Source organism: Arachis ipaensis, chromosome B8 (genome assembly GCF_059453495.1).
Source record: "Arachis ipaensis isolate K30076 ecotype BB chromosome B8, ASM5945349v1, whole genome shotgun sequence".
In the NCBI taxonomy this organism is placed as follows: Eukaryota; Viridiplantae; Streptophyta; class Magnoliopsida; order Fabales; family Fabaceae; genus Arachis; species Arachis ipaensis.
In genome coordinates this window covers 56,178,331-56,203,440 of record NC_142443.1, presented here as the reverse complement: position 1 = coordinate 56,203,440, position 25,110 = coordinate 56,178,331, and the positions used below count along the sequence as shown (strand labels likewise).

The window sequence follows — 25,110 nt, the reverse complement described above, 5'->3', positions numbered from 1 at the left end:
AGAAACAACGATAACACTATTTGTATGAGATTAGAAATTGAATTTTGGAAAAAGAACAAGTTGAATGAAAAAATCTTGAAAAAAAGGAGGTAAACTACCAAATTCATTGATACAAGATGAAATATAATTTAGCAGTAAATCATGCATTTGACCCAATTTGATGGAGAGCGTTCGATTTTGCCGTAATGAATATTGCGTCTGTGCCAATTAAGAGAGCTCAGATTAATTTATTATCATGGAAAAATGAGTCCATGGCAAACTTCTAAGTAATTTGGTCACAGAGATAAAGTTGTTGCAATTCATTGCTATAGTAAGGAATTTTCGCCACTGATTTGAAGTTAAATTTGCTAGGTAACTAATAGGGGATTTAGGCAACTCCTACCAATTCTTATTGAACTGGACCTAAAGTCCACTAAAACAAAAAAAAAATTTACTCCGTTTATACTCTTATTAACCCTAGTTTAAAAAAAAAAAAACATGCAGCCGCTTCACTCTCCTACTCTACAGACCGTCATCTGTGCCGTTATCCTCCATCAAAGACCACATTTGTGCCGCCGTCGCCTCCTCCAATGCTGCTGTGAACGAGCCCATCACGCCGTGTTGCTTTTGCTGCGAGGATGCCGTCCACCACAGTTGAGAAGTCACGCCAAGTCGTACGCTTCTTCTGCCGCGCTGCACAGCCTTCCATTCCGTCGCCACTGCGTCGTTGCGCCATGTTGTCTGCCTCTTCCATCATGTCGCGCCGCAACCGGCTTGACGCCGTGTCTCTTCCTCCTCCTCCATCGTGTCTTGCCTCCTCCTCTCCTCTTCCATCACGCCATCAAGTCACGTCCCATCCTCCAAAGGTTTGTGGATGTTGTTTCTTCAATTTGCTGGATGTTCCTTTTATTCGAGATTGGATATTTCTTTTATTTGAGATTGGATGTTTCTTGTGTCCTTGCACCAGCGACGTGAATGGTGTTCTGCACGATGAGACGGTGGTCTATGCGATGAGAATGGTGGCGCACTGCTTGATGGACCACACGTGCAACTCGCTCAAGAAATCTGGCGAGAACGATGGTGCACCACGGAGGCAGCGATGCAGTTGTTTATGCAGCGGGAACAATGGCGCACTGTAGTAGCAGCGAAGCGGTGGTCTACACGAGAGAGAAGATTGACGCTATGAAAAAAAAATTGACGTCAATGTGTTTAGGGAGTGGTTAATTTACTAAATCTTTATTATTTAAAAGGTGATTGCTACGGTACGATGATAAATTCATACGTATCGATACGTTTAAAATATGGACAAATAACAATAAGACTTGTGGAATTTATTTTCCACGTCAGCATTTAATTTTTTCCTTTTTAAATATATAGTATATCACAACTTTTACTAAAATACCATTTTAATTAAATAAAAATAAAAAACATTTATTTATTTAATTTTATAAAAAGATTTAAACATCTTTTCTTTATTTGATTAGACAAAAATACCCTTTTAAATTAATCAAATTTTAGAATTCAATTAATTCTAATTTTATAGTTTCAAATAATTGAAACAACAAAACAAAAACATATTAAAAAAACAAAAAATCAAAATTGTTCTTCATCTGTGTTAAACATATTAAAAAAATAAAAAACTAAAATTGTTCTTCGTCTGAATTCAAAAACCCTCTCGTTCACCACATCCTATGAGGGTAAGGAACCACCACATCCTTCACCAGAGAACCCTGATCCCCTGTCAACCTCCCAAACCCAACCACAAGAAGCACACTATTCTTCACCTTATCCACACATGCAACAGCGACTTGGGGTCCGCCGCCGTGAACACGTGGTCCCTCCCTCCACTCCTCTGCCAGTACTTCTGCCCCTCCAGCCACTCCACCAGCGCTTCCTGCGTCTCCTTGTCACTGTAAGCCGCCTCCGACCCATCGCCTTGTTGGCTCGTCGACACCAACTGGCTCAGCGACGAGAAGAACGGCACGTAGAACAGCTCCGCTTCTTCCGGGTCCATCACCTGGGTCACCAGTGACCCTATCCGATCTGACTCTGGACGGTTCATGTCCAGGAACAGAAACCACTCTCCCATGTGCTGGTGTCCCGGGTAGCTCAGTGAGGTTAGATTCTCTGGCGTGCCGCCGCCTTCGGAGGCGGATCGGGTAGCGATGACACCGTAGGTGAACCGAATGGGAAGGTCATACATGTAGACCTTAATGGCGGACGAGGAATCTGCAGTGGCTATGGCGGCGGTGTCGGAGCAGGGTTGACTGGCGGAGGCAAAATTTACCGATTCAGATTCTGGTATGGTGGTGTGGCGGTTCGGGAAGGTGTTGAAGAGTGCGCAAGTGACGAAGATTACGAAGAAGATTTTGCGTTTGGGAATAAAGGAGGGATGTTTAAGTCTTTTTATAAAATTAAATAAATATTTTTTTTATTTTTATTTAATTAAAAGGGTATTTTAGTAAAAATGGTGACATACTATATATTTAAAAAAGAAAAAATTAAATGCTGATGTGAAAAATAAATTCCACATGTCTTATTGTTATTTGTCTATATTTAAACGTATCGGTACGTATGAATTTATCATCGTACCGTAGCAAACACCTATTTAAAAATGTAATTAATATCATAATCAGATTCTGATTTTAAAAAATAATATAAAATTAATTAATATAAAATAGAATTGTTTAAAATTGACTAGTTTTGGAGTTGGTTTTTTAGTTTTTTTTTTTTTGAAATTGTGAAAAATTTTCCGTGGCTGACTTCTGTTTTTTTTATAATGTTATTTTTTTATTATAATTTAATCATGCACTCCAAAAGATTTTAATTTTTCGTTTGTTTGGCTATAATAAATATTATCTTATTTTCTTTTAATAAATCTCTTTTACAAGTATATATTTTTAATTTCATTTTACTTGAACTTTATCATAGATTTATGATTTAATATTAGCTCATTATCGTAATATTTTTATTCGGGCAAATCACAATAATAAGCCAAGGGGAGTAAAATTTTACAGGAATCAACCAAAACGAAAACTGCGAACTCCATTTCTACATAATTCGAACCAGCTAAGTTCAAATTATACACAAACACACGCACATACTAATTCGAATCAGCTGGGTTCGAATTATACACAAACACACGCACACCAGCTGGGTTCGAATTATAGATAAACACACGTACACACTAATTCGAACACGCTAGGTTCGAATTACACACAGTAATTCATGGTATAATTCGAATTATGCTGTTAAAAATTAATAATTTATTAAAAAAAATTTATTAAAAAATTTATTAAAAAAATTAATAATTTAAAAATTAAAAAATATATATTTAATTTCATACGTTAAAAAAAAGCTAGCAAAATATTTAATTACGAGACTTCTTTAAAATATTAATGAGCTATCAATTCGAATTTCATACAATATTTTTCTGTCCATTTTTAATAGCTCATGAATATTTTTTAATAAATTTTTTTAATAAATTTATTTAAATTATACTACAAAAAATATTTTATCCTATGCAAAATAATTTAAAAAAAAAAGGCTTAAAAAATATTAGGAGTACTATAAAAATTTGTAATGTTCTAATAACTTAGGTAAATACATGCATGTACTCAAATTTTAAATAAAATACTCTACATAGTCAATAATAATTTAGAAATGAAAGAAAATATTTTATTTCATACAAAATAATTAAAAAATATATTTTATTCTATACAAAATAATTTTAAAAAATGGCTTAAAAGATGTTATGAGTACTATAAAAGTTTGTAATATTATAGTGATTTAGGTAAATACATAATAAAAATATTTTTTCTTTGATTTCTAAATTATTAGTGACTATATAGAGTATTTCTTTAATGTCCTAAGTCATTAGGACATTACAAATTTTTATAGTACTTCTAACATCTTTTAAGCTATTTTTTAAATTATTTTGCATAGAATAAAATATTTTTTTTGTGGTATAATTTAAATAAATTTATTAAAAAATATTCATAAACTATCAAGAATGGGTAGAAGAGTATTGTATAGAATTCGAATTGCTCACCATATAATTTGAATCAGAGTGATTCGAACTTCTCCATACGTAATTCGAATCATGTAATATCTCATCAAATAATTTAAATAATTTTATTAAAAAATTATCATGAATATTTTTTAATAAATTTATTTAAATTATACCATAAAAAAATATTTTATTCTATGCAAAATAATTTAAAAAAATGCTTAAAAGATGTTAGGAGTATTATAAAAATTTGTAATATCCTAATGACTTATGACATTAAAGAAATACTCTACATAGTCAATAATAATTTAGAAATTAAAGAAAAAATATTTTTATCATGTATTTACCTAAATCACTAGAATATTACAAATTTTTATAGTACTCCTAATATTTTTTAAGCCATTTTTTAAATTATTTTGCATAGGATAAAATATTTTTTGTAGTATAATTTAAATAAATTTATTAAAAAAATTCATGAGCTATTAAAAATGGACAGAAAAGTATTGTATGAAATTCGAATTGATAGCTCATTAATATTTTAAAGAAGTCTCGTAATTAAATATTTTGTTAGTTTTTTTTTAACGTATGAAATAAAATATATATTTTTTTAATAAATTTTTTTTAATAAATTATTAATTTTTTAACAGCATAATTCAAATTATACCATAAATTACTGTGTGTAATTCGAATCTAGCTGGTTCGAATTAGTGTGTGCGTGTGTTTATGTATAATTCGAACTTAGCTGGTTCGAATTATATAGAAATAAAGTTCGATTTTAGCCGATTCAAACTATATATAAATGTGTATTGGTTGATTTATAAAACAATTTTTGTTTTGGCTAATTCCTGTAAAATTTTGCTTCCCTGACTTATTATTGTGATATGCCATTTTTATTCTTCTTCATCATCTATGCATACATAGCACAACATAGATCCTTATAATAGTATTTACATAAATAAAAAAGGATTTATTAATTGGATAATGAAGACAAACTTATGGTTGCCACATCTTCTTGAAGGAGATTAAATACAAAACGCAATCCACATAAATTTAGCAATATCTGAAGTCGTCAGATATTTTTCCTTTTATATACAGAGAGAGAATATATTTATTTATTAGAAATCCTATATGGACAAAAAAAAAAGACAAAAAAAATTAGGCATCCTATATCCCTAATTTAATATTGTTTGTATTTTTATTATTTTTTAATATTTTAATTTTTAAAGTATTTTTGACATGACAATAATTAATCTATAATGAATTTAAAGATTATTTATCAATTTTTGTTGACTAATTAATAATTACATGAACAAAACGAAATTTAAATTTTTGACATTTATTTTAATAAACGAGTGAATTAAGTATTCAATTAACCTAAGTTAATTTTTATATTATTATTATTATTATTATTATTATTATTATTATTATTATTATTTATAAAAATTTCAAATTGGATAAAAATAAATGTTAAAAACTTTCACGCGAAACTTGCGTGTTTATATGGCAATATTCTCAAATTATTGGTGGTGCCTAACTCCATCCATAACCATAAATAGGGGTACAAGTAGCTAGCGAGTAGCCACTTCTCAAACTTGCATTGAGTCTTGAGTGTTTCGTGACTTGCAACAGCAACAATGGCAGACGAGGTTGTTCTGTTGGATACATGGGCCAGCATGTTTGGTATGAGGGTTAGACTTGCTTTGGCTGAAAAGGGTGTCAATTATGACTATAAGGAACAAGATATCGAAAACAAGAGCCCTTTGCTTCTTCAGATGAACCCAATTCACAAGAAGATCCCAGTTCTGATCCACAATGGTAGAATAATTTGTGAATCTGCAATTATAGTGCAGTACATTGATGAGGTTTGGAATGACAAATCTCCTTTCATGCCTTCTGATCCTTATGAGAGAGCTGAAGCTAGATTCTGGGTTGATTTCATTGACAAAAAGGTACCTCCTTTATTCTTAGTATTTCTTACAATCCTGTTATATTCTTCTCCTCTCTTTAATTTTGGTGGGTATAATGAATGATTTGAAGGTCTATGATTTTATCTCTCTTGTATAATTTTATCTTGTTCATACCAACGACAAATTGGTGTATTAATGGTGCAGGACTATAGTTATATAAAGAGAACGTCTAGAGGCCAGTATTTTTATTAAAATTTGGTCTACACTTAATCATAAAATAAATGAGTAATCTCACACCATTGACCAGCGACAAACCCTTAAATGGAGTTCGGTATCGCGATAAATTAGTCTTTAACCTGCCGGATTGGGGAATACCATAGAAAACCAAAAAATATTGATGATAACTAATTGATAACTAGACATCACAAATTCTGCTGTCCCTATAACTCCTCTTTAATTTGTTCATTAATTAAATGACGTACAGCGTGTTAGTTCCTAATCAATCTGTGTACTAAAATGTCATAAATACACTTTTTCGCATCAAATATTTAATATGTGACGTTCCACATACCACGTATCCGTCGTTCTCTTATCGAAACGTAGTAGGACTCCATGATTTTGTCTTTGTGGTATCGATTTCGTGGAACCCTCTATGTTGAAGCTAAGCCATATTATTTTGGAATTTTGTGGTAATTAATCTTTCTACCCTTTTACCTGTCATTATCATTTAATTTTTATGGTAAATTCTTGGATGAGTCTTTTTATCTAAGAATGCATATTGGTCCAAAAAAAGACTTAAAAATTATATAGATAAAATAGAAAGAAGGAAATATATAATTTATTCAATATCAATGTTGATTATATTGCAGACATATGTAACATGGAGGAAAATGTGGCTTTCCGAAGGAGAAGAGCATGAGGCAAGCAAGAAAGAGTTGATTTCTATTTTCAAGCAACTTGAAGATGTATTGGGAGACAAAACATTTTATGGAGGTGACACATTTGGGTTTCTTGACATTGCTCTAATCACATTTTCTCGTTGGTTTTATACCTACGAGACTTATGGAAACTTTAAAATGGAAGTAGAGTGCCCCAAACTAATGGCATGGGTCAAAAGGTGCTTTCAGAGAGAGACTGTGTCCAAGACACTCCCTGATGACAAGAAGGTCTATGATTACGTGTTTGCTTGGGAGAAAAGACTTAAAAATAATAAATAAATTAATTTTCCTCAACATATGTATTTTCAAGTTAAATGTTATCCTTTGTGTAATTTGTTTTATGGTATTATGCTGTGTTGTGTTTATTAGGAATGATCTTGTGTTGTGTTTGGTAGGTTTTGGGGATATGGTAATTCGTGGCTTTGATAGACACTCTGGTGTGTCAAATATTTGAAGCTGAGGAGGGTTGAATAATTTTATGTCTGTCTAAATTGTGCAATTATGATCAATAAAAAAGCTTGTGTTATATTTGGCTTATAAATGTTTCGTTACCATAGTTTTTCTGTCAAGAGTACCAAAATCTGCTTAAAAGATAATTAAAAAAGAATTGTATATTTAAAATCTGCTTTTAATGTAACTTTTTAATTTAAGATGTATAAAATGGTGAAACTTTAGAATTTAAAATATATTTATAACCTTTTAAAAAAATTTCTTGAAAAGTTTTTATTGTACAACAAGACTTTTAATTTTCTTAACCAATATAATAATCTGGAAGGCATTCAAATTTTTCTGGTCGGTGGGAAAAAATATTAAGAACACTACAAGAATATGGCCGATTAGCTACCACAATAAGAGTCGTAAAATCATCGCTAATCTGACGCAAAATATAATTTGTGACGGATTAGTTACCGCCTAGCAACTAATGCTTTCCTCGCTAATTACAAGTCGCAGATCAGTGAGGCAAACACAATAGTCGCTAATTCATCGGAAAAATTTTTAGTTACCAATAGATAGTCGCAAATCCATCACTAAAGTTAAAGCTAATTCCATAGAAGAAATAGACTAAACGGTAGTCGCTAATTAGCGACAAAATCTACTGCAGCAGTGTCATCGCTAAATACAAGCTAACTTAGTAGACGAAATAGAATGCTTAGTTGACGCTGATTAGCGAGGAATTTTTCCGAACCTAACTCGTCGCAAGTTGTCCGCTAATATGATCGCAAATCTGTCACATTTTGTAAATCTATAGCTAATCTTTGAAAATCCTTAATCAAATTTGTAGGAATGTTGTCGCTAAACCAAAGCTATTCGAAATGAGAAAGTAGAGTTATGAAATAGTCGCTAATTTGCTAGGAAATAATATGTAGTCAATTAGTTGCAATACTATCGCAAAATATCATCGCAAATTCCTTTTAAACTAGTAACAAATCTATAGGTATCTCACAAATATTTCAGTCACAATAGAGTCTTTAATTTGTCACCATCATCAACAGCGAGTATGTCGCTAATTTTTTTAGAATATCAGTTAAGATTCCAATTTTATCGCTATACTAACATAAACATCATATTATTTTTTTATTTTAGTGATTGAACTAAGATTATAATGCATACAAATAAAATTAGTTCATCAAAATTATACATGTCTAAAAAAAATCAAACCCAACATATTTATTAAAATAAAAGTCTAATGTAACATCTCCAACATAGGCACTTCACAAATAAAATACCAAAACAAGCTAAATCTAACAATATCAGTAACTATAAAAATCAATCCAAGTAATTATTTATCAACTAAGTAAACTACCAATAAAAATAAGCTAACTTCTATAAAACCTGAAAATGCATCAAATTGCCCAATCAATTATCTATCAAATAAATAAACTACCTAAATAAGCTAAGCCTAAATTAACATAAGCCACCTAATCAATATTATTGCCAGCAAAATCTCTCTAATGGTCCTTCTTCTTGGGGGAATCCTGAAATCTTAGAAAGGAGAGATAGTAAATTACTTTGTATAGCTTCATTTACAACACTAGGCAACACTGCATTTATAGCATTAGGTAATGCTTCTTTAATAGCTTCAGTGATGTCCACTTGTGAAACTAGTTTGACTGTAGAAACACCTGTATCTTCTGGTAATGGCACATTTCTATAATCATGAATACCAATATCTAGACTGCGGCCTAACCCACGAACTTGTCCTTTCTTATTGGTTCCTGCAACTTCTGTCCACACGTCAGAATCAACTTCAGGTTGATCCAATAAATCTTCTCTATATTTTTGTGATATTGCCTCTCCATATAAGTCCTACAACAGAAAAATAAAGACATATTATTAAGAAAACTGAAAATAAATTATACTACAAAATTAAAGACACTTACAATAATTTTCTTGGATACTTCAGAAACATATTCTCCACTTTTTTTCTTATTAACATCATCATATACTTCAAGGAAAGATACACGATGCTTCAACTTAGCTTCCTGTAACAACATTTATTAGAATATAGTATCATAAATCATTTGAGATAGGCAATATTTTTTTTATACCTTTCTTCTCTTGTGTTCGCCAAATCTGATAGACCCTGCAGTGTGTAGTTTATGAGCAGGCATAGCAACCCTATTTTTTTGATCAGCCACAGACTTATTTTTCCACTTTGAATCTAACTAGTGATCAACTAAGCCATTCCAAATATCAACTTTCATTGCTTTAGGTCCATGACCCTTAATGTCAGCAATACTAGTTGAGTTTGCCTTCTTAAAAGCTCTTTCCCTTGCTCTTTTCAAAATATTAGGATAGCGGTCAAGCATTGTCCTATTCCAAACAATTCTTGCTATAGCCTTATCATAATTTGATGCAAATTCATGTTTTTCCTAAATTTAAGCATTCGAAAGACTTAGTAACTACTCAATCCAATTATATATTAAAATCGCATTGAAGCAACATCATAATCACTTACCAGGAAACCTTTACACAACTCGCCCTTCATGTTTGGACAATAATCCTGCCATCTTGGTGCTGGAGAAGGCATCCTACTTAGCAAATCTTTCGTAACGTCACGAATTACCATATGATCTGTAAATCTCTTCCTACTTTAAAAAATACAGGATTATCAAAAATAGTTTAACACACAACAACATAGATCATCAAAGCAACAACAAATTCTAGGCTTAGCTATACTACTCACAACTTTAAAATAATTCATGAAAATAACATAGATCATAAGAATGTAAAGCTCCCAAGAGTACATCAACTAAATTAAGAAAAAATAACCGCATCAATTAAATTAAGAATATATTAGAAAAAAAACAAGTAATAATCAGACCAAATATTTAGTTTACTCACGAAGCATGTATTAACGGCTGGTCACATACCATTTTCATGGAGTTGCTGTTATCCGTATTTATGTTTGCTGTTTTGACAAATTTCAGATGAAAGGAATGCAAAAAATATGCACATATTTATATTTATTTTTCTTAATTGAGCAGAAGTGATAATACTGGATCAGAAGATATAAAAGAAAAGAGATGATTTATTTATTTGAAACTATTTACTGATCATATAGTGATTTAAAATAGCCATATGTTTTGTATTTTAGTGAAATGCATTCCCTGTGTCGCAAACTTAATCTTAGATTAATATCAATGTTTTGCAAAGAAGAAGAATATCCACATATTTATATTTATTTTTCTGTTTATTTTATAAAGATAAATATAATAAATTAATAAACATTATAATATAAATGACACATATATAAGACTCTAACAGCAAACATACTTTTATGATAATTTGTGATTGCATGAAAAAAACAAGTAGGTACAAATTGGGTCAATTTTAATAAATCTAGCAATAAACTAATAAATTAAAGATACTGCACCTAATGATACCCTTCTTTTTCATTTTAAGTAGAAAGTATGCTGCTATAGAAAGGTCAAATTAATAGTATAACTACTTACGGTTTATCGCCTTTCTCTACAGCTATTAACAGCTTTCTGTTACTCCTAGTTTCAGTATGCACACTTGATTGTCCAACATTAGGTAGCTCATTATCTTCTGCGTCTAAAGCAGATGTGTCAGACAAATTCACACCTACAATGAACAAGAGAATTTTCAATTAGATGTGTAGTTATTTGTGAATATGTAAATATTTAGCAGCCGAAGTAAATCATACCATCTAATTGTGGTGACGATTGTGACAAAACTTGTGGGGATGGTTGTGATGTTGATCCCACATTCAAATGTGAAAGATGAAATTCATCATTATTATCACTCTGTTGACCTAAACAAAAAAAACACAAAAAAAAAAAGATATGATAAAACCACTTCCTTGCCTAGGATTAATTAAATCACAATAAAGACATGCAGCTCAAACCTATAGTACAACTACATACCTAACATGCGTATCGGTGGTTGAGAAGAATCAATGTCAGCAGTTTGCTCACCTAAACTCAATAAGATAAGACTACATCATATTTCCTAAATCAAGAGTTGTTAACGGTAAAATAAATTCAACGGCGAATGTATACTTGGACTACGTAAGGAAAGCCGAAATTGATCCAGACGAGTGTTTCGTATTATTCGTCTACCTCTACCTTTTGGTGTCATAATTATCTGTCAAATAAGAAATAAATTAAAAAGAAAGTGTTATTAAAATATTTAAAATACAACCAATTAAAATATTTAGAAGCGATAGTTACCAATAAAAGAGAATATTAAAACATTATTCAACAGTTTAGATCACAAAATTTGAATTAGCATATTCCAGTAAAATTAATTTAAAAGATATTCAGTACAAGATAATGACAAGATTGCACCGAGAAAAGGATTTACCGTAAACAGCTAATCTATAATGATATTACCACTAATTAAAAGAAGAAATAGTCATTAAATTTATTCCATTAACATGATATAGCACTGCAAACAGCTAGTTCAAGGAGCAAAAAAAAAAATAAAATAAAATAAAGCACTCAATATGAATATAGGAAGAGTAGTGGGTTTTCACGTGGTGCATCCATTTATCTTAGATTAACAAGGTACATTTGATTGTTTTCACGTGGTGCATCCATTTATCTTAGATTAACAAGGTACATTTGATTATTAGAACCTAAAATATGTCTATGCAATAGTGTATAATGTAGTTATTAATAACCGGCATAATTAAGATTTGAATATACAGTGAACTTAATTGATATGTAAAGTATTAAAATATAAAGAATTACTGTTATTCTTTTTTGCCTACCCCAAACTGTGTTAAGACTTTCTCTTATCCAAGTATCATAATGTTATTAGAGAGTTCATTATTCTATTTTAAAATATGAATGCAGGCATCATCAAACATGGTAGATGGCAAGCTCAGATTGAAAGAATTGCAGGCAACAAAGATCTCTATCTAGGAACTTTTAGTAAGTGAATCTAGGCATCTAGCTATTCTATTTCACTTCTATTTTCTATTCTCTGTGGTAATTCAGTAGCACATGCCAACCAAAATTTTTAATTATGGGCAAAGAAACCTCCAAGTAATTACTAAAACAAGAAAAAGAACCATGATTACTAATTTTTGGTGCCTCACTTTCAATTGCGTTGAATTAAATAAAACACCTCCTAAAATGTCATGACTCATTAGGTACACGTACATATAGAATCAATGAAAGCAATAATCGATAGATACATTAAAATTGGATGAACCTATAATAAACTGTGTAAAAAAAGTTATTACCAAAATAACAGCGCAAAAATAAAATAATATCTTTATTTATTTTATTTAATCAAAAGAGCATTTTACTATGGAAAATAACCGTATCTTTTAAGGGTTTGAGAAAAAATAATTTGGGTTTGGGAAGAGATGATTTTAAAGGTTTAAAAACATTTTTCAATCTCAAGATGCATGGTTTCCATGAACAATAAAATTCACAACAGCAGCAGAATATATATATGTAAAACCATATGCATTAATACTTTACATATACCTTATTGCAAAAGAAAAAAAAAGAAAGAAAGAAAAAAGAGAAATATATATATATATATATATATATATATATATACTAAATAGAAGAAGAAAGAAGAAAAAAAAAAGAAAAAAAAAGAGAAGCAATAAAAAAGGGGACAAAATGCCCCTAAGTGAAGCTCAATAATAATCAATGCATATGTGTTGTGATAAAACGAAAGAATGCATGAGTATGTGAAAGAGTGAAGAATGAGTAGTTAGGCTTGTCTTAGGTTTTTATAGGTTGTTGCATAGGCTAGGTGGGAAGCTTATGTTAATCAAAGATTCAAATTTCGAGCTCACTTATCCATATACAACCTTACCTTGACCCTAGCCCCATTACAACCTAAGAAAAGAACTCATGATATGTGTATGCATGCATTGAATAAGTTTCGATTGTTAGATGAAAAACAAATTTTAGAAATCATGATTAGAGGAGAATTGAGTGAATCAACCCTAAACACTTGAGCGACTAGAGTGCAAACACTTACAGTGAGGGTTTGATGCTCAATTCCTTGTTCCCGGCTGGTGCACGAAATTGTGATCTCAGGCAACGGTGCCAAAAACTCTGTACGCACGTCTTAATAAATCGTTTTTCATTCACAACTTCGATATAACTAGCCAGCAAGTGCACTGGGTCGTCCAAGTAATAAACTTTACGTGAGTAAGGGTCGATCCCACGGAGATTGTCGGCTTGAAGCAAGCTATGGTTACCTTGTAAATCTCAGTCAGACGGATAATAATTGATTATGGAGTTTTCGAAATTTAATAATAAATAGACAGAAAATAAAGATAGAAATACTTATGTATATCACTGGTGAGAATTTCAGATAAGCGTATAGAGATGCTTTCGTTCCTCTGAATCTCTGCTTTCCTGCTGTCTTCATCCAATCAGTCTTACTCCTTTCTATGGCAAGCTTTATGTAGGGCATCACCGTTGTCAATGGCTACATCCCATCCTCTTTGTGAAAAAGGTCCAAATGCTCTGTCATGGCACAGCTAATCATCTGTCGGTTCTCGATCATACTGGAATAGGATCCATTGATCCTTTTGCGTCTGTCACTACGCCCAGCACTCGCGAGTTTTAAGCTCGTCACAGCCATCCCTTCCCAAATCCTACTTGGAATACCACAGACAAGGTTTAGACTTTTCGGATCTCAAGAATGGCCATCCATGGGTTCTAACTTATACCACGAAGACACTAATAACTCGGACTCGGTCCCCTGTATTAGATATCCAAGAGATATCCATTCAATCTAAGGTAGAACGGAAGTGGTTGTCAGGCACGCGTTCGTGGGGGAATGATGATGATTGTCACGTTCATTACATTCATGTTGAAGTGCGAATGAATATCTTAGAAGCGGAATAAATTGAGTTGAATAGAAAAACAGTAGTACTTTGCATTAATCTTTGAGGAACAGCAGAGCTCCACACCTTGATCTATGGAGTGTAGAAACTCTACCGTTGAAAATACATAAGTGAAAGGTCCAGGCATGGCCGAGAGGCCATCCCCCTAAACGTGATCAATAGTCTCCTAAGATGAACAATAGATTAAAACTGAGAACAAAGATGTCTAATACAATAGTAAAAAGTCCTATTTATACTAAACTAGTTACTAGGGTTTACAGAAGTAAGTAATTGATGCATAAATCCACTTCCGGGGCCCACTTGGTGTGTGCTTGGGCTGAGCTTAAATGTTACACGTGCAGAGGCTCTTTCTGGAGTTGAACGCCAGGTTGTAACGTATTTCTGGTGTTCAACTCTGGTTTGTGACGTGTTTTTGGCGTTTAACTCCAGACAGCAGCGTAGAACTGGTGTTCAACGCCCTTTTACGTCATCTAAACGCGACCAAAGTATGGAGTATTATATTTTGCTGGAAAGCCCTGAATTTCTACTTTCCAACGCAATTGGAAGCGCGCCATTTTGAGTTCTGTAGCTCCAGAAAATCCACTTTGAGTGCAGGGAGGTCAGAATCCAACAGCATCAGCAGTCCTTCTTCAACCTCTGAATCTGATTTTTGCTCAAGTCCCTCAATTTCAGCCAGAAAATACCTGAAATCACAGAAAAACACACAAACTCATAGTAAAGTCCAGAAATGTGAATTTAACATAAAAACTAATGAAAACATCCCTAAAAGTAACTAGATCCTACTAAAAACATACTAAAAACAATGCCAAAAAGCGTATAAATTATCCGCTCATCACAACACCAAACTTAAATTGTTGCTTGTCCCCAAGCAACTAAAAATCAAATAGGATAAAAAGAAGAGAATATACTATAAATTCTAAACTATCAATGAAACATAGCTCCAATCAGATGAGCGGGACTTGTAGCTTTTTGCCTCTTGAATAGTTTTGGCATCTCACTTTATCCATTGAGGTACAGAATGATTGGCATCTATAGGAACTCAGAGTTCAGATAGTGTTATTGATTCTCCTAGTTCAGTATGTTGATTTTTGAACACAGCTACTTTATGAGTCTTGGCCGTGGCCCTAAGCACTTTGTTTTCCAGTATTACCACCGGATACATAAATGCCACAGACACATAACTGGGTGAACTTTTTCAGATTGTGACTCAGCTTTGCTAAAGTCTCCAATTAGAGGTGTCCAGGGTTCTTAAGCACACTCTTCTTTTGCTTTGGACCTTGACTTTAACCGCTCAGTCTCAAGTTTTTACTTGACACCTTCACGCCACAAGCACATGGTTAGGGACAGCTTGATTTAGCCGCTTAGGCCAGGATTTTTTTCCTTTAGGCCCTCCTATCCACTGATGCTCAAAGCCTTGGGATCCTTTTTATTTACCCTTGCCTTTTGGTTTTAAGGGCTATTGGCTTTTTGCTCTTGCCTTTTGGTTTTAAGAGCTTTTGGCTTTTTCTGCTTGCTTTTTCTCTTTTTTTTTTTTCTATATTTTTTTTTCGCCATTTTTTTTTCTGCAAGCTTTGTTCTTTGCTGCTTTTTCTTGCTTCAAGAATCATTTTTATGATTTTTCAGATTATCAAATAACATGTCTCCTTATCATCATTCTTTCAAGAGCCAACATATTTAACATTCTAAAACACCAACTTCAAAAGACATATGCACTGTTCAAGCATATATTCCGAAAACAAAAAGTATTGTCACCACATCAATATGATTAAACTAAGTTCAAGGATAAATTCGAAACTCATGTACTTCTTGTTCTTTTGAATTAAAACATTTTTTCATTTAAGAGAGGTGATGGATTCATAGGACATTCATAACTTTAAGACATAGTTACTAAATACTAATGATCATGTAATAAGACACAAACATGGATGAGCACTTAACATAAAGAAAACGAAAAACAGAGAATTTAAGAACAAGGAATGAATCCACCTTAGTGATGGTGGCATTTCCTTCTTGAGGAACCAATGATGTCCTTGAGCTCTTCTATGTCTCTTCCTTGTCTTTGTTGCTCCTCCCTCATTGCTTTTTGATCTTCTCTAATTTCATGAAGGATGATGGAGTGCTCTTGATGTTCCACCCTTAATTGTCCCATGTTGGAACTTAATTCTCCTAGAGAGGTGTTGATTTGCTCCCAATAGTTTTGTGGAGGAAAATGCATTTGAGGCATCTCCGGGATTTCTTGATGATGAGCTTCTTCATGTGCCTGTTGAGATCCATGAATGTGCTCTCTTGTTTGCTCCATCCTTTTCTTAGTGATGGGTTTGTGAGATGAATCTTTCCATCTCCCATGGCTCAGAGGTGGAAGCAATTGTTTTCCCTTTCCTCTTTCTTGAGGTTTCTCTGGCCTTAGGTGCCATTAATGGTTATGGAAAAACAAAAAAGCTATGCTTTTATCACACCAAACTTAGAATGTTGCTCGTCCTCGAGCAAAAGAAGAAAGAATAGAAGAAGAAGAAGAAGAAGAAGAAGATATGGAGGAGATGGAGGGATGTGTGTATTCGGCCATATGGGTGGGAGTTGGGTAGGGAGGAGATGTTGAATTTTGAAGGTAGGTGGAGTTTATGATGTAGGTTTATGGGGAAGAGTGGATGTTGGGAAGAGAGGATGAACATTGAGAAGAGGGAAGAGAATGAGTGGTGGTAGTGGGGATCCTGTGGGATCCACAGATCCTGAGATGATCCTGTGAGGTTCACAGATCTTGAGGTGTCAAGGATTTACATCCCTGCACCAATTAGGCATGTAAAATGCCTTTGCATGCAATTCTGGCGTTTAAACGCCGGATTGATGCTTGTTCTGGGCGTTCAGCGCCAGCTCTTCTTCACTGTGCATTTCTGGCGTCTGAACGCCAGGATGCTCCAGAAACATGCTCTGTTCTGGCATTGAACGCTAGACAGATGCTCCTTACTGGCGTTTAAACGCCAGTGAGATCCTCCTCCAGGGTGTGATTTTTCTTCTGCTGTTTTTGATTCTGTTTTCAATTTTTTGATTTATTTTGTGACTCCACATGATCATGAACCTATAAAGACATATAACTAATAAAAATATAATTAAATAAAAATTGGGTTGCCTCCCAACAAGCGCTTCTTTAATGTCCATAGCTTGACAGTGGGCTCTCATGGAGCCTTACAGATGTTCAAAGCATTGTTGAGACTCCCCAACACCAAACTTAGAGTTTGGATATGGGAGTTCAACACCAAACTTAGAATTTGGTTGTGGCCTCCCAACACCAAACTTAGAGTTTGACTGTGGGGGCTTTGGTTGACTCTGTTTTGAGAGAAGCTTACTGTGCCTCTTTTCCATGTTTACAGAAGGATGTCCTTGAGTTTTAAACTCAAGGGAGTCCTCATTCAATTGAAGAACTAGTTCACCTCTGTTAACATCAATCACAGCTCTTGCTGTGGCTAGGAAGGGTCTTCCAAGGATGATGGATTCATCCTCATCCTTCCCAGTATCTAGGATTATGAAATCAGCAGGGATGTAAAGGCCTTCAACCTTTACTAACACGTCCTCTACTTGTCCATAAGCCTGTTTTCTTGAGTTGTCTGCCATCTCTAATGAGATTTTAGCAGCTTGCACCCCAAAGATTCCCAGTTTCTCTATTACAGAGAGGGGCATGAGGTTTATCCCTGAACCAAGGTCACATAGAGCATTCTCAAAGGTCATGGTGCCTATGGTACAAGGTATTAGGAACTTTCCAGGATCATGTTTCTTCTGAGGCAATGTCAGTTGATCCAGATCACTCAGTTCATTGGTGAACAAGGGAGGTTCATCTTTCCAAGTCTCAATACCAAAAAATTTGGCATTCAGCTTCATGATTGCACCAAGGTACTTGGTAACTTGCTCCTTAGTAACATCCTCATTCTCTTCAGAAGAGGAATACTCATCAGAGCTCATGAATGGCATAAGGAGGTTTAATGGAATCTCTATGGTCTCTAGATGAGCCTCAGATTCCTTTGGTTCCTCAGAGGGAAACTCCTTATTGATCACTGGACGTCCCAGGAGGTCTTCCTCCTTGGGATTCACGTCCTCCTCCTCTTTTGTGGTTTCGGCCATGATGGTCATTTCAATGGCCTTGCACTCTCCTTTTGGATTTTCTTCTGTATTGCTTGGGAGAGTACTAGGAGGGATTTTAGTGACCCTTTTACTCAGTTGGCCCACTTGTGCCTCCAAATTTCTAATGGAGGACCTTGTTTCATTCATGAAACTTACAGTGGCCTTAGATAGATCAGAGACTAAGTTTGCTAAATTAGAGGTATTTTGTTCAGAGTTCTCTGTTTGTTGCTGAGTGGATGATGGAAAAGGTTTACTATTGTTAAACCTGTTTCTTCCACCATTATTAAAGCCTTGTTGAGGCTTTTGATCCTTTCATGAGAGATTTAGGTGATTTCTCCATGAGGGATTATAGGTGTTTCCATATGGTTCACCCATGTAATTCACCTCTGCTATTGCAAGTTCTCAGGATCATAAGCTTCTTCTTCAAAAGATGCCTCTTGAGTACTGTTGGATGCAGCTTGTATTCCATTCAGACTCTGAGAAATCATATTGACTTGCTGAGTCAATATTTTATTCTGAGCCAATATGGCATTCAGAGTATCAATTTCAAGAACTCCCTTCTTCTGAGGTGTCCCATTACTCACAGGATTCCTCTCAGAAGTGTACATAAACTGGTTGTTAGCAACCATGTCAATGAGTTCTTGAGCTTCTGCAGGTGTTTTCTTTAGGTGAATGGATCTACCTGCAGAAGTATCCAATGACATCTTAGCTAATTCAGACAGACCATCATAGAATATATCCAGGATGGTCCATTCTAAAAGCATGTCAGAAGGACACTTTTTGGTCAGTTCCTTGTATCTCTCCCAAGCTTCATAGAGGGATTCACCTTCTTTCTGTCTGAAGGTTTGAACATCCACTCTAAGCTTACTAAGCTTTTGAGGAGGAAAGAACTTGGCTAAGAAAGCCGTGACCAGCTTATCCCAAAAGTTCAGGCTATCTTTGGGTTGAGAGTCCAACCACACTCTAGCTTTGTCTCTTAGAGCAAAGGGGAAAAGCATGGGCCTATAGACTTCAGGATCTACTCCATTAGTCTTAATAGTATCATAGATCTGCAAGAATTCAGTTAAGAACTGAAAAGGATCTTCAGATGGAAGTCCATGGAACTTGCAGTTTTGCTGCATCAGAGAAACTAATTGAGGTTTCAGCTCAAAATTGTTTGCTCCAATGGTAGGGATGGAGATGCTTCTTCCATGTAAATTGGAATTAGGTGCAGTGAAGTCACCAAGCATCCTCCTTGCATTATTATTATTTTCGGCTGCCATCTCCTCTTCCTGTTCGAAAATTCCTGTAAGGTTGTCTCTGGATTGTTGTATTTTAGCTTCTCTTAGTTTCCTCTTCAGAGTCCTTTCAGGTTCTGGATCTGATTCAACAAGAATGTTCTTGTCCTTGCTCCTGCTCATATGAAAAAGGAGGGAACAGAAAAATAATAATAATAATAGGGATCCTTTTTGTCCAGGTATAGAGGTTCCCTTATGTATAAGAAAAGAAGAAGAAAATCTGAACTCAGAGAGAGAGGGAGTTCGGATTTTTGGTGAGTGATGTGCGGAAGAGATGTTAGTAAATAAATAAATAAATAGAAGGAGATGAGAGAGAAAGAGGAATTTCGAAAATTATTTTTGAAAAATGATTAGTGATTTTCGAAATTAATTTTTGAAAAAGGTTAGTAATTTCGAAAATTAGGAATAAAATTAAAACCAAAAATTAAAATAATTAGTTAATTAAAAAGAATTTTTTGAAAAAGAGGGAGATATTTTCGAAAATTAGAGAGAGAGAGTTAGTTAGGTAGTTTTGAAAAAGATAAGAAACAAAGAAAAAGTTAGTTAGTTAGTTGAAACAAATTTGAAAATCAATTTTGAAAAAGATAAGAAGATAAGAAGTTAGAAAAGATATTTTAAAATCAAATTTTTGAAAAAGATAAGATAAGAAGATATTTTTGAAAAGATATGATTGAAATTATTTTTTGAAAAAGATTCGATTTTTAAAATCACAATTAATGACTTGATTCACAAGAAATCACAAGATATGATTCTAGAACTTAAAGTTTGAATCTTTCTTAACACGCAAGTAACAAACTTGAAATTTTTGAATCAAAACATTAATTGATGGTGTTATTTTCGAAAATTATGATATAAGATTAAGAAAAAAGATTTTTGAAAAATATTTTTATAATTTTCGAAATTAATTAAGAAAAATGAAAAAGATTTGATTTTTGAAAAATATTTTGAAAAAGATAAGATTTTTAAATTGAAAATTTGATTTGACTCATAAAAACAACTAGATTTTAAAATTTTTTGAATAAGTCAAATCTAATTTTCAAAATTTTGAGAGAGAAAAAGGGGAAGATAATTTTTTGATTTTTTGAAATTTTTAATGATGAAAGAGAAAAACATGAAAATGATGCAATGCATGGAAATTTTTAGATCAAAATAATGAATGCATGCAAGAATGCTATGAATGTCAAGATGAACACCAAGAACACTTTAAAGATCATGATGAACATCAAGAACATATTTTTGAAAAATTTTCAATGCAAAGAAAACATGCAAGACACCAAACTTAGAAATCTTTTATGTTTAGACACTATGAATGCAAAAATGCACATGAAAAATAAGAAAAGACACAAAATAAGAAAACATCAAGATCAAACAAGAAGACTTACCAAGAACAACTTGAAGATCATGAAGAACACTATGAATGCATGAATTTTTCGAAAAAATGCATAAAAATTTTAGAAAAAATGCAATTGACACCACACTTGAAATTGACTCAAGACTCAAATAAGAAACACAAAATATTTTTGATTTTTATGATTTTATAATTTTTTTTTGGATTTTTTGAAAATTAATGTGAAAAAGAAAAATAAGGATTCCAAAATTTTTAATATGAATTCCAAGAATCTTGCACTCTTAGTCTAAAGTTCCAATCAAAGGGTTAGACATGGCTTAATAGCCAGCCAAGCTTTAGAAGATACAAATCAGTCATACAACAGCAGGTGGATTAGGAACAGCTAGCTTGCTCTTATGATGATAGTTTGGGAGCCTCAGTCTAAAAAAATTTAGACATGGCTTTGCAGCCAGCCAGGCTCCAACATTTTTCATAAAACGCTAGAATTCATTCTTAAAAATTCTGAAGAAAAAATATAATTTTTTTTGAAAAGATTTAATTTTTTTATAATTTTTTTTTCGAAAATTTATTTGAAGAAAAACGAAAACAAAGAAAAAATTTTTGAAAAAGTTTTTTTTTTGAAAACCAAATAAAAGTTGAAACAAGAAGAAAATTACCTAATCTGAGCAACAAGATGAACCGTCAGTTGTCCAAACTCGAACAATCCCCGGCAACGGCGCCAAAAACTTGGTGCACGAAATTGTGATCCCCGGCAACGGCGCCAAAAACTTTGTGCACAAAATTGTGATCTCAGGCAACGGCACCAAAAACTCTGTACGCACATCTTAATAAATCGTTTTTCATTCACAACTTCGATATAACTAACCAGCAAGTGCACTGGGTCGTCCAAGTAATAAACTTTACGTGAGTAAGGGTCGATCCCACGGAGATTGTCGGCTTGAAGCAAGCTATGGTTACCTTGTAAATCTCAGTCAGACGGATAATAATTGATTATGGAGTTTTTGAAATTTAATAATAAATAGACAGAAAATAAAGATAGAAATACTTATGTATATCACTGGTGAGAATTTCAGATAAGCGTATAGAGATGCTTTCGTTCCTCTGAATCTCTGCTTTCCTGCTGTCTTCATCCAATCATTCTTACTCCTTTCTATGGCAAGCTTTATGTAGGGCATCACCGTTGTCAATGGCTACATCCCATCCTCTCTGTGAAAAAGGTCCAAATGCTCTGTCATGGCACAGCTAATCATCTGTCGGTTCTCGATCATACTGGAATAGGATCCATTGATCCTTTTGCGTCTGTCACTACGCCCAGCACTCGCGAGTTTTAAGCTCGTCACAGCCATCCCTTCCCAAATACTACTTGGAATACCACAGACAAGGTTTAGACTTTCCGGATCTCAAGAATGGCCATCCATGGGTTCTAACTTATACCACGAAGACACTAATAACTCGGACTCGGTCCCCTGTATTAGATATCCAAGAGATATCCATTCAATCTAAGGTAGAACGGAAGTGGTTGTCAGGCACGCGTTCGTGGGGGAATGATGATGATTGTCACGTTCATCACATTCATGTTGAAGTGCGAATGAATATCTTAGAAGCGGAATAAATTGAGTTGAATAGAAAAACAGTAGTATTTTGCATTAATCTTTGAGGAACAGCAGAGCTCCACACCTTGATCTATGGAGTGTAGAAACTCTACCGTTGAAAATACATAAGTGAAAGGTCCAGGCATGGCCGAGAGGCCAGCCCCCTAAACGTGATCAATAGTCTCCTAAGATGAACAATGGATTAAAACTGAGACCAAAGATGTCTAATACAATAGTAAAAAGTCCTATTTATACTAAACTAATTACTAGGGTTTACAGAAGTAAGTAATTGATGCATAAATCTACTTCCGGGGCCCACTTGGTGTGTGCTTGGGCTGAGCTTGAATGTTACACGTGCAGAGGCTCTTTCTGGAGTTGAACGCCAGGTTGTAATGTATTTTTGGCGTTCAACTCTGGTTCGTGACGTGTTTTTGGCGTTTAACTCCAGACAGCAGCGTAGAACTGGCGTTCAACGCCCTTTTACGTCATCTAAACGCGGCCAAAGTATGGACTATTATATATTGCTGGAAAGCCCTGGATGTCTACTTTCCAACGCAATTGGGAGCGCACCATTTTGATTTCGGTAGCTCCAAAAAATCCACTTTGAGTGCAGGAAAGTCAGAATCCAACAGCATCAGCAGTCCTTCTTCAACCTCTGAATCTGATTTTTGCTCAAGTCCCTCAATTTCAGCCAGAAAATACCTGAAATCACAGAAAAACACACAAACTCATAGTAAAGTCCAGAAATGTGAATTTAACATAAAAACTAATGAAAATATCCCTAAAAGTAACTAGATCCTACTAAAAACATACTAAAAACATTGCCAAAAAGCGTATAAATTATCCGCTCATCACAGGCTTTCACGAGCTTTCTTCATGCAAGTTATATACACTCCACTTTGATGTTTGAATTGGTAGAGTCATGAATTATTTTTGTCATTTTGGCCCTATGTGCTCAAATACATATTCTTGGAAGTTTGATTCACCTTTGACCAAGTAGATAGATACATTTGCATTAGTTGCATGCATATAGGTAAATTGCATATCAATGAACTCCTTCTCGTATGTTCTTTGGTCTTTCAATCTTTAACATGAGGACATGCTTGGTTTAAGTGTGGGGAGATTTGATGCACCATTATTTCTGGTACATTTTGTGCGTAATTAAGAGGATTTTATCAACATTCTATCACACTTATCCATATAAAATGCATGGTTTTGTGTTTCCTTCCTAATTTCGCTTGATGGTTGAAAACATGCCTTTTAGGCCCTAAATAGGCTATATTTTGATCTCTCTCTATTACCATTCGATGCCGTGATCTATTTGTTGAGTGATTTCAGAGTTTATAGGAGCAAGAATGGCCTAGAAGAGGAAAAGGAAGCTTGCATAAGTGGAAGGAGCATGAAAAATGGGGTTTTGGAGCATTGGCATCAACGCGCACCCGTAGTCGACGCGCACGCGTGGGAGCTTGGATTTGGATTGGTGCGCAAAAAGGGACGCATTCGCGTGGCTGGGAAAAATCTCATCGACGCGTACACGTAACTGACGCATACACGTGGATCATAAATCCTATCGACGCGTACGCGTGACGCACGGCACGTGACTTCTTTAGTGAAAACGTGACTGGCGATTTCAGGGGAGCTCCAGGCTCAGTTTTGAGCAGAATTCTGGCGGGAAAAGACATAAAGGACCAAGGATTGAGGGGGATTCACACTTTTTACACACTTTTAGTTAGTTAATTTTGGAGGTTATATTTCTAGAGAGAGAAACTCGAACTTCTCTCTAGGTTTTGGCTTTCTCAACTCCAATTGCACTTGGATCCTTTGGTTAGATCTGAATTTGATTCAATTTTACATTGCTCAAGATTGTAGATCTTCTTCTTCTACTTTCAATTTAGTGTTCTTGTTACTCTAGCATTGTAGATCTTGGATCTAGACCTTGTTACTTTGATTTCTATTAATGCATTGAGGAATTTCATGTTCATTGTTTTTAATTGCTTGATTGTTGTTAATTGTTTGTAATAGAAAGCTTTAATTCAAATTCTCTTCTCAATTTCATGATGTCTTCCATTATTGCTCACCAAATGCTTGAGAAAATGTCAATTATAGCTATGGAGTAGATTTTCACTCTTGGCTTAGGGGTTGGGTAATTGGAGACACTTGAATTGTCAAGGTCTTTTGTTGATTGACAATTGGAAATTGCTAATTGATTTGAATGACACTAACTCTAGTCTCTCTCTAGGATTTGACTAGGACTTGTGGACTCAAATTGATTATCTCCACTTGACTTTTCTTCATAATTAGAGGTTAACTAAGTGGAGCAATAGCCAATTGATGTCACAATTGATGGAGATAATGATGATAGGAATTCCAATTCCCATCCCTAGCCAAGGCTTTTATATTGATTGATTGTCATTCACTCTTGCTTGATTTCAAGTTCTTGTGTCCCTTAGTCTCATTGTTATTTGTTCATTGTTTTAATTCAAGTCTATTCATATTTCTCATATTCAATCTCTAAACACCAAGAGAATCCCTAATCAATGATGTGCACCTTAAGGCAACTCCTAGGGAGAACGACTCAGGACTAATACTCTCAGTTATT

At 34.0% G+C, this 25,110-nt stretch overlaps 2 protein-coding genes, 1 non-coding gene and 1 pseudogene across 3 annotated transcripts; 2 read left to right on the top strand and 2 right to left on the bottom strand.

The window, feature by feature from the left end:
• Positions 1–1,759: 1,759 nt before the first annotated feature.
• Positions 1,760–2,182, bottom strand: LOC107611079 (putative arabinosyltransferase ARAD1 pseudogene; annotated as a pseudogene).
• A 3,301-nt stretch (positions 2,183–5,483) lies between these two features.
• On the top strand, positions 5,484–7,374 carry LOC148548187 (glutathione S-transferase 3-like). The gene is made up of 2 exons (XM_088496168.1): positions 5,484–5,937; positions 6,765–7,374. Exons 1-2 carry the CDS (start codon positions 5,623–5,625, stop codon positions 7,110–7,112), a joined length of 663 nt encoding a protein of 220 aa, XP_088352294.1. The 5' UTR covers positions 5,484–5,622; the 3' UTR covers positions 7,113–7,374.
• Positions 7,375–9,499: 2,125 nt separating this feature from the next.
• Positions 9,500–11,438, bottom strand: LOC148548186 (uncharacterized). The gene is made up of 6 exons (XM_088495590.1): positions 11,360–11,438; positions 11,225–11,275; positions 11,005–11,112; positions 10,790–10,922; positions 9,793–9,922; positions 9,500–9,706 (listed from the first exon to the last, which is right to left on the bottom strand). Exons 1-6 carry the CDS (start codon positions 11,436–11,438, stop codon positions 9,500–9,502), a joined length of 708 nt encoding a protein of 235 aa, XP_088351716.1.
• A 7,614-nt stretch (positions 11,439–19,052) lies between these two features.
• On the top strand, positions 19,053–19,160 carry LOC148548185 (small nucleolar RNA R71). The gene has a single exon (XR_015898715.1). It is a non-coding gene; the product is annotated as a small nucleolar RNA R71 (small nucleolar RNA).
• Positions 19,161–25,110: the final 5,950 nt, after the last annotated feature.

Coding starts and splice junctions, on each gene's coding strand:
- LOC148548187 (XM_088496168.1), top strand. CDS start 5,623: ATGGCAGACGAGGTTGTTCTGTTGGATACATGGGCCAGCATGTTTGGT. Junction 5,938..6,764: donor TTGATTTCATTGACAAAAAG/GTACCTCCTTTA, acceptor ATTATATTGCAG/ACATATGTAACATGGAGGAA.
- LOC148548186 (XM_088495590.1), bottom strand. CDS start 11,438: ATGACACCAAAAGGTAGAGGTAGACGAATAATACGAAACACTCGTCTG. Junction 9,923..10,789: donor GTAGAGAAAGGCGATAAACC/GTAAGTAGTTAT, acceptor TTTTTAAAGTAG/GAAGAGATTTACAGATCATA. Junction 9,707..9,792: donor AGTTGTGTAAAGGTTTCCTG/GTAAGTGATTAT, acceptor GCTTAAATTTAG/GAAAAACATGAATTTGCATC.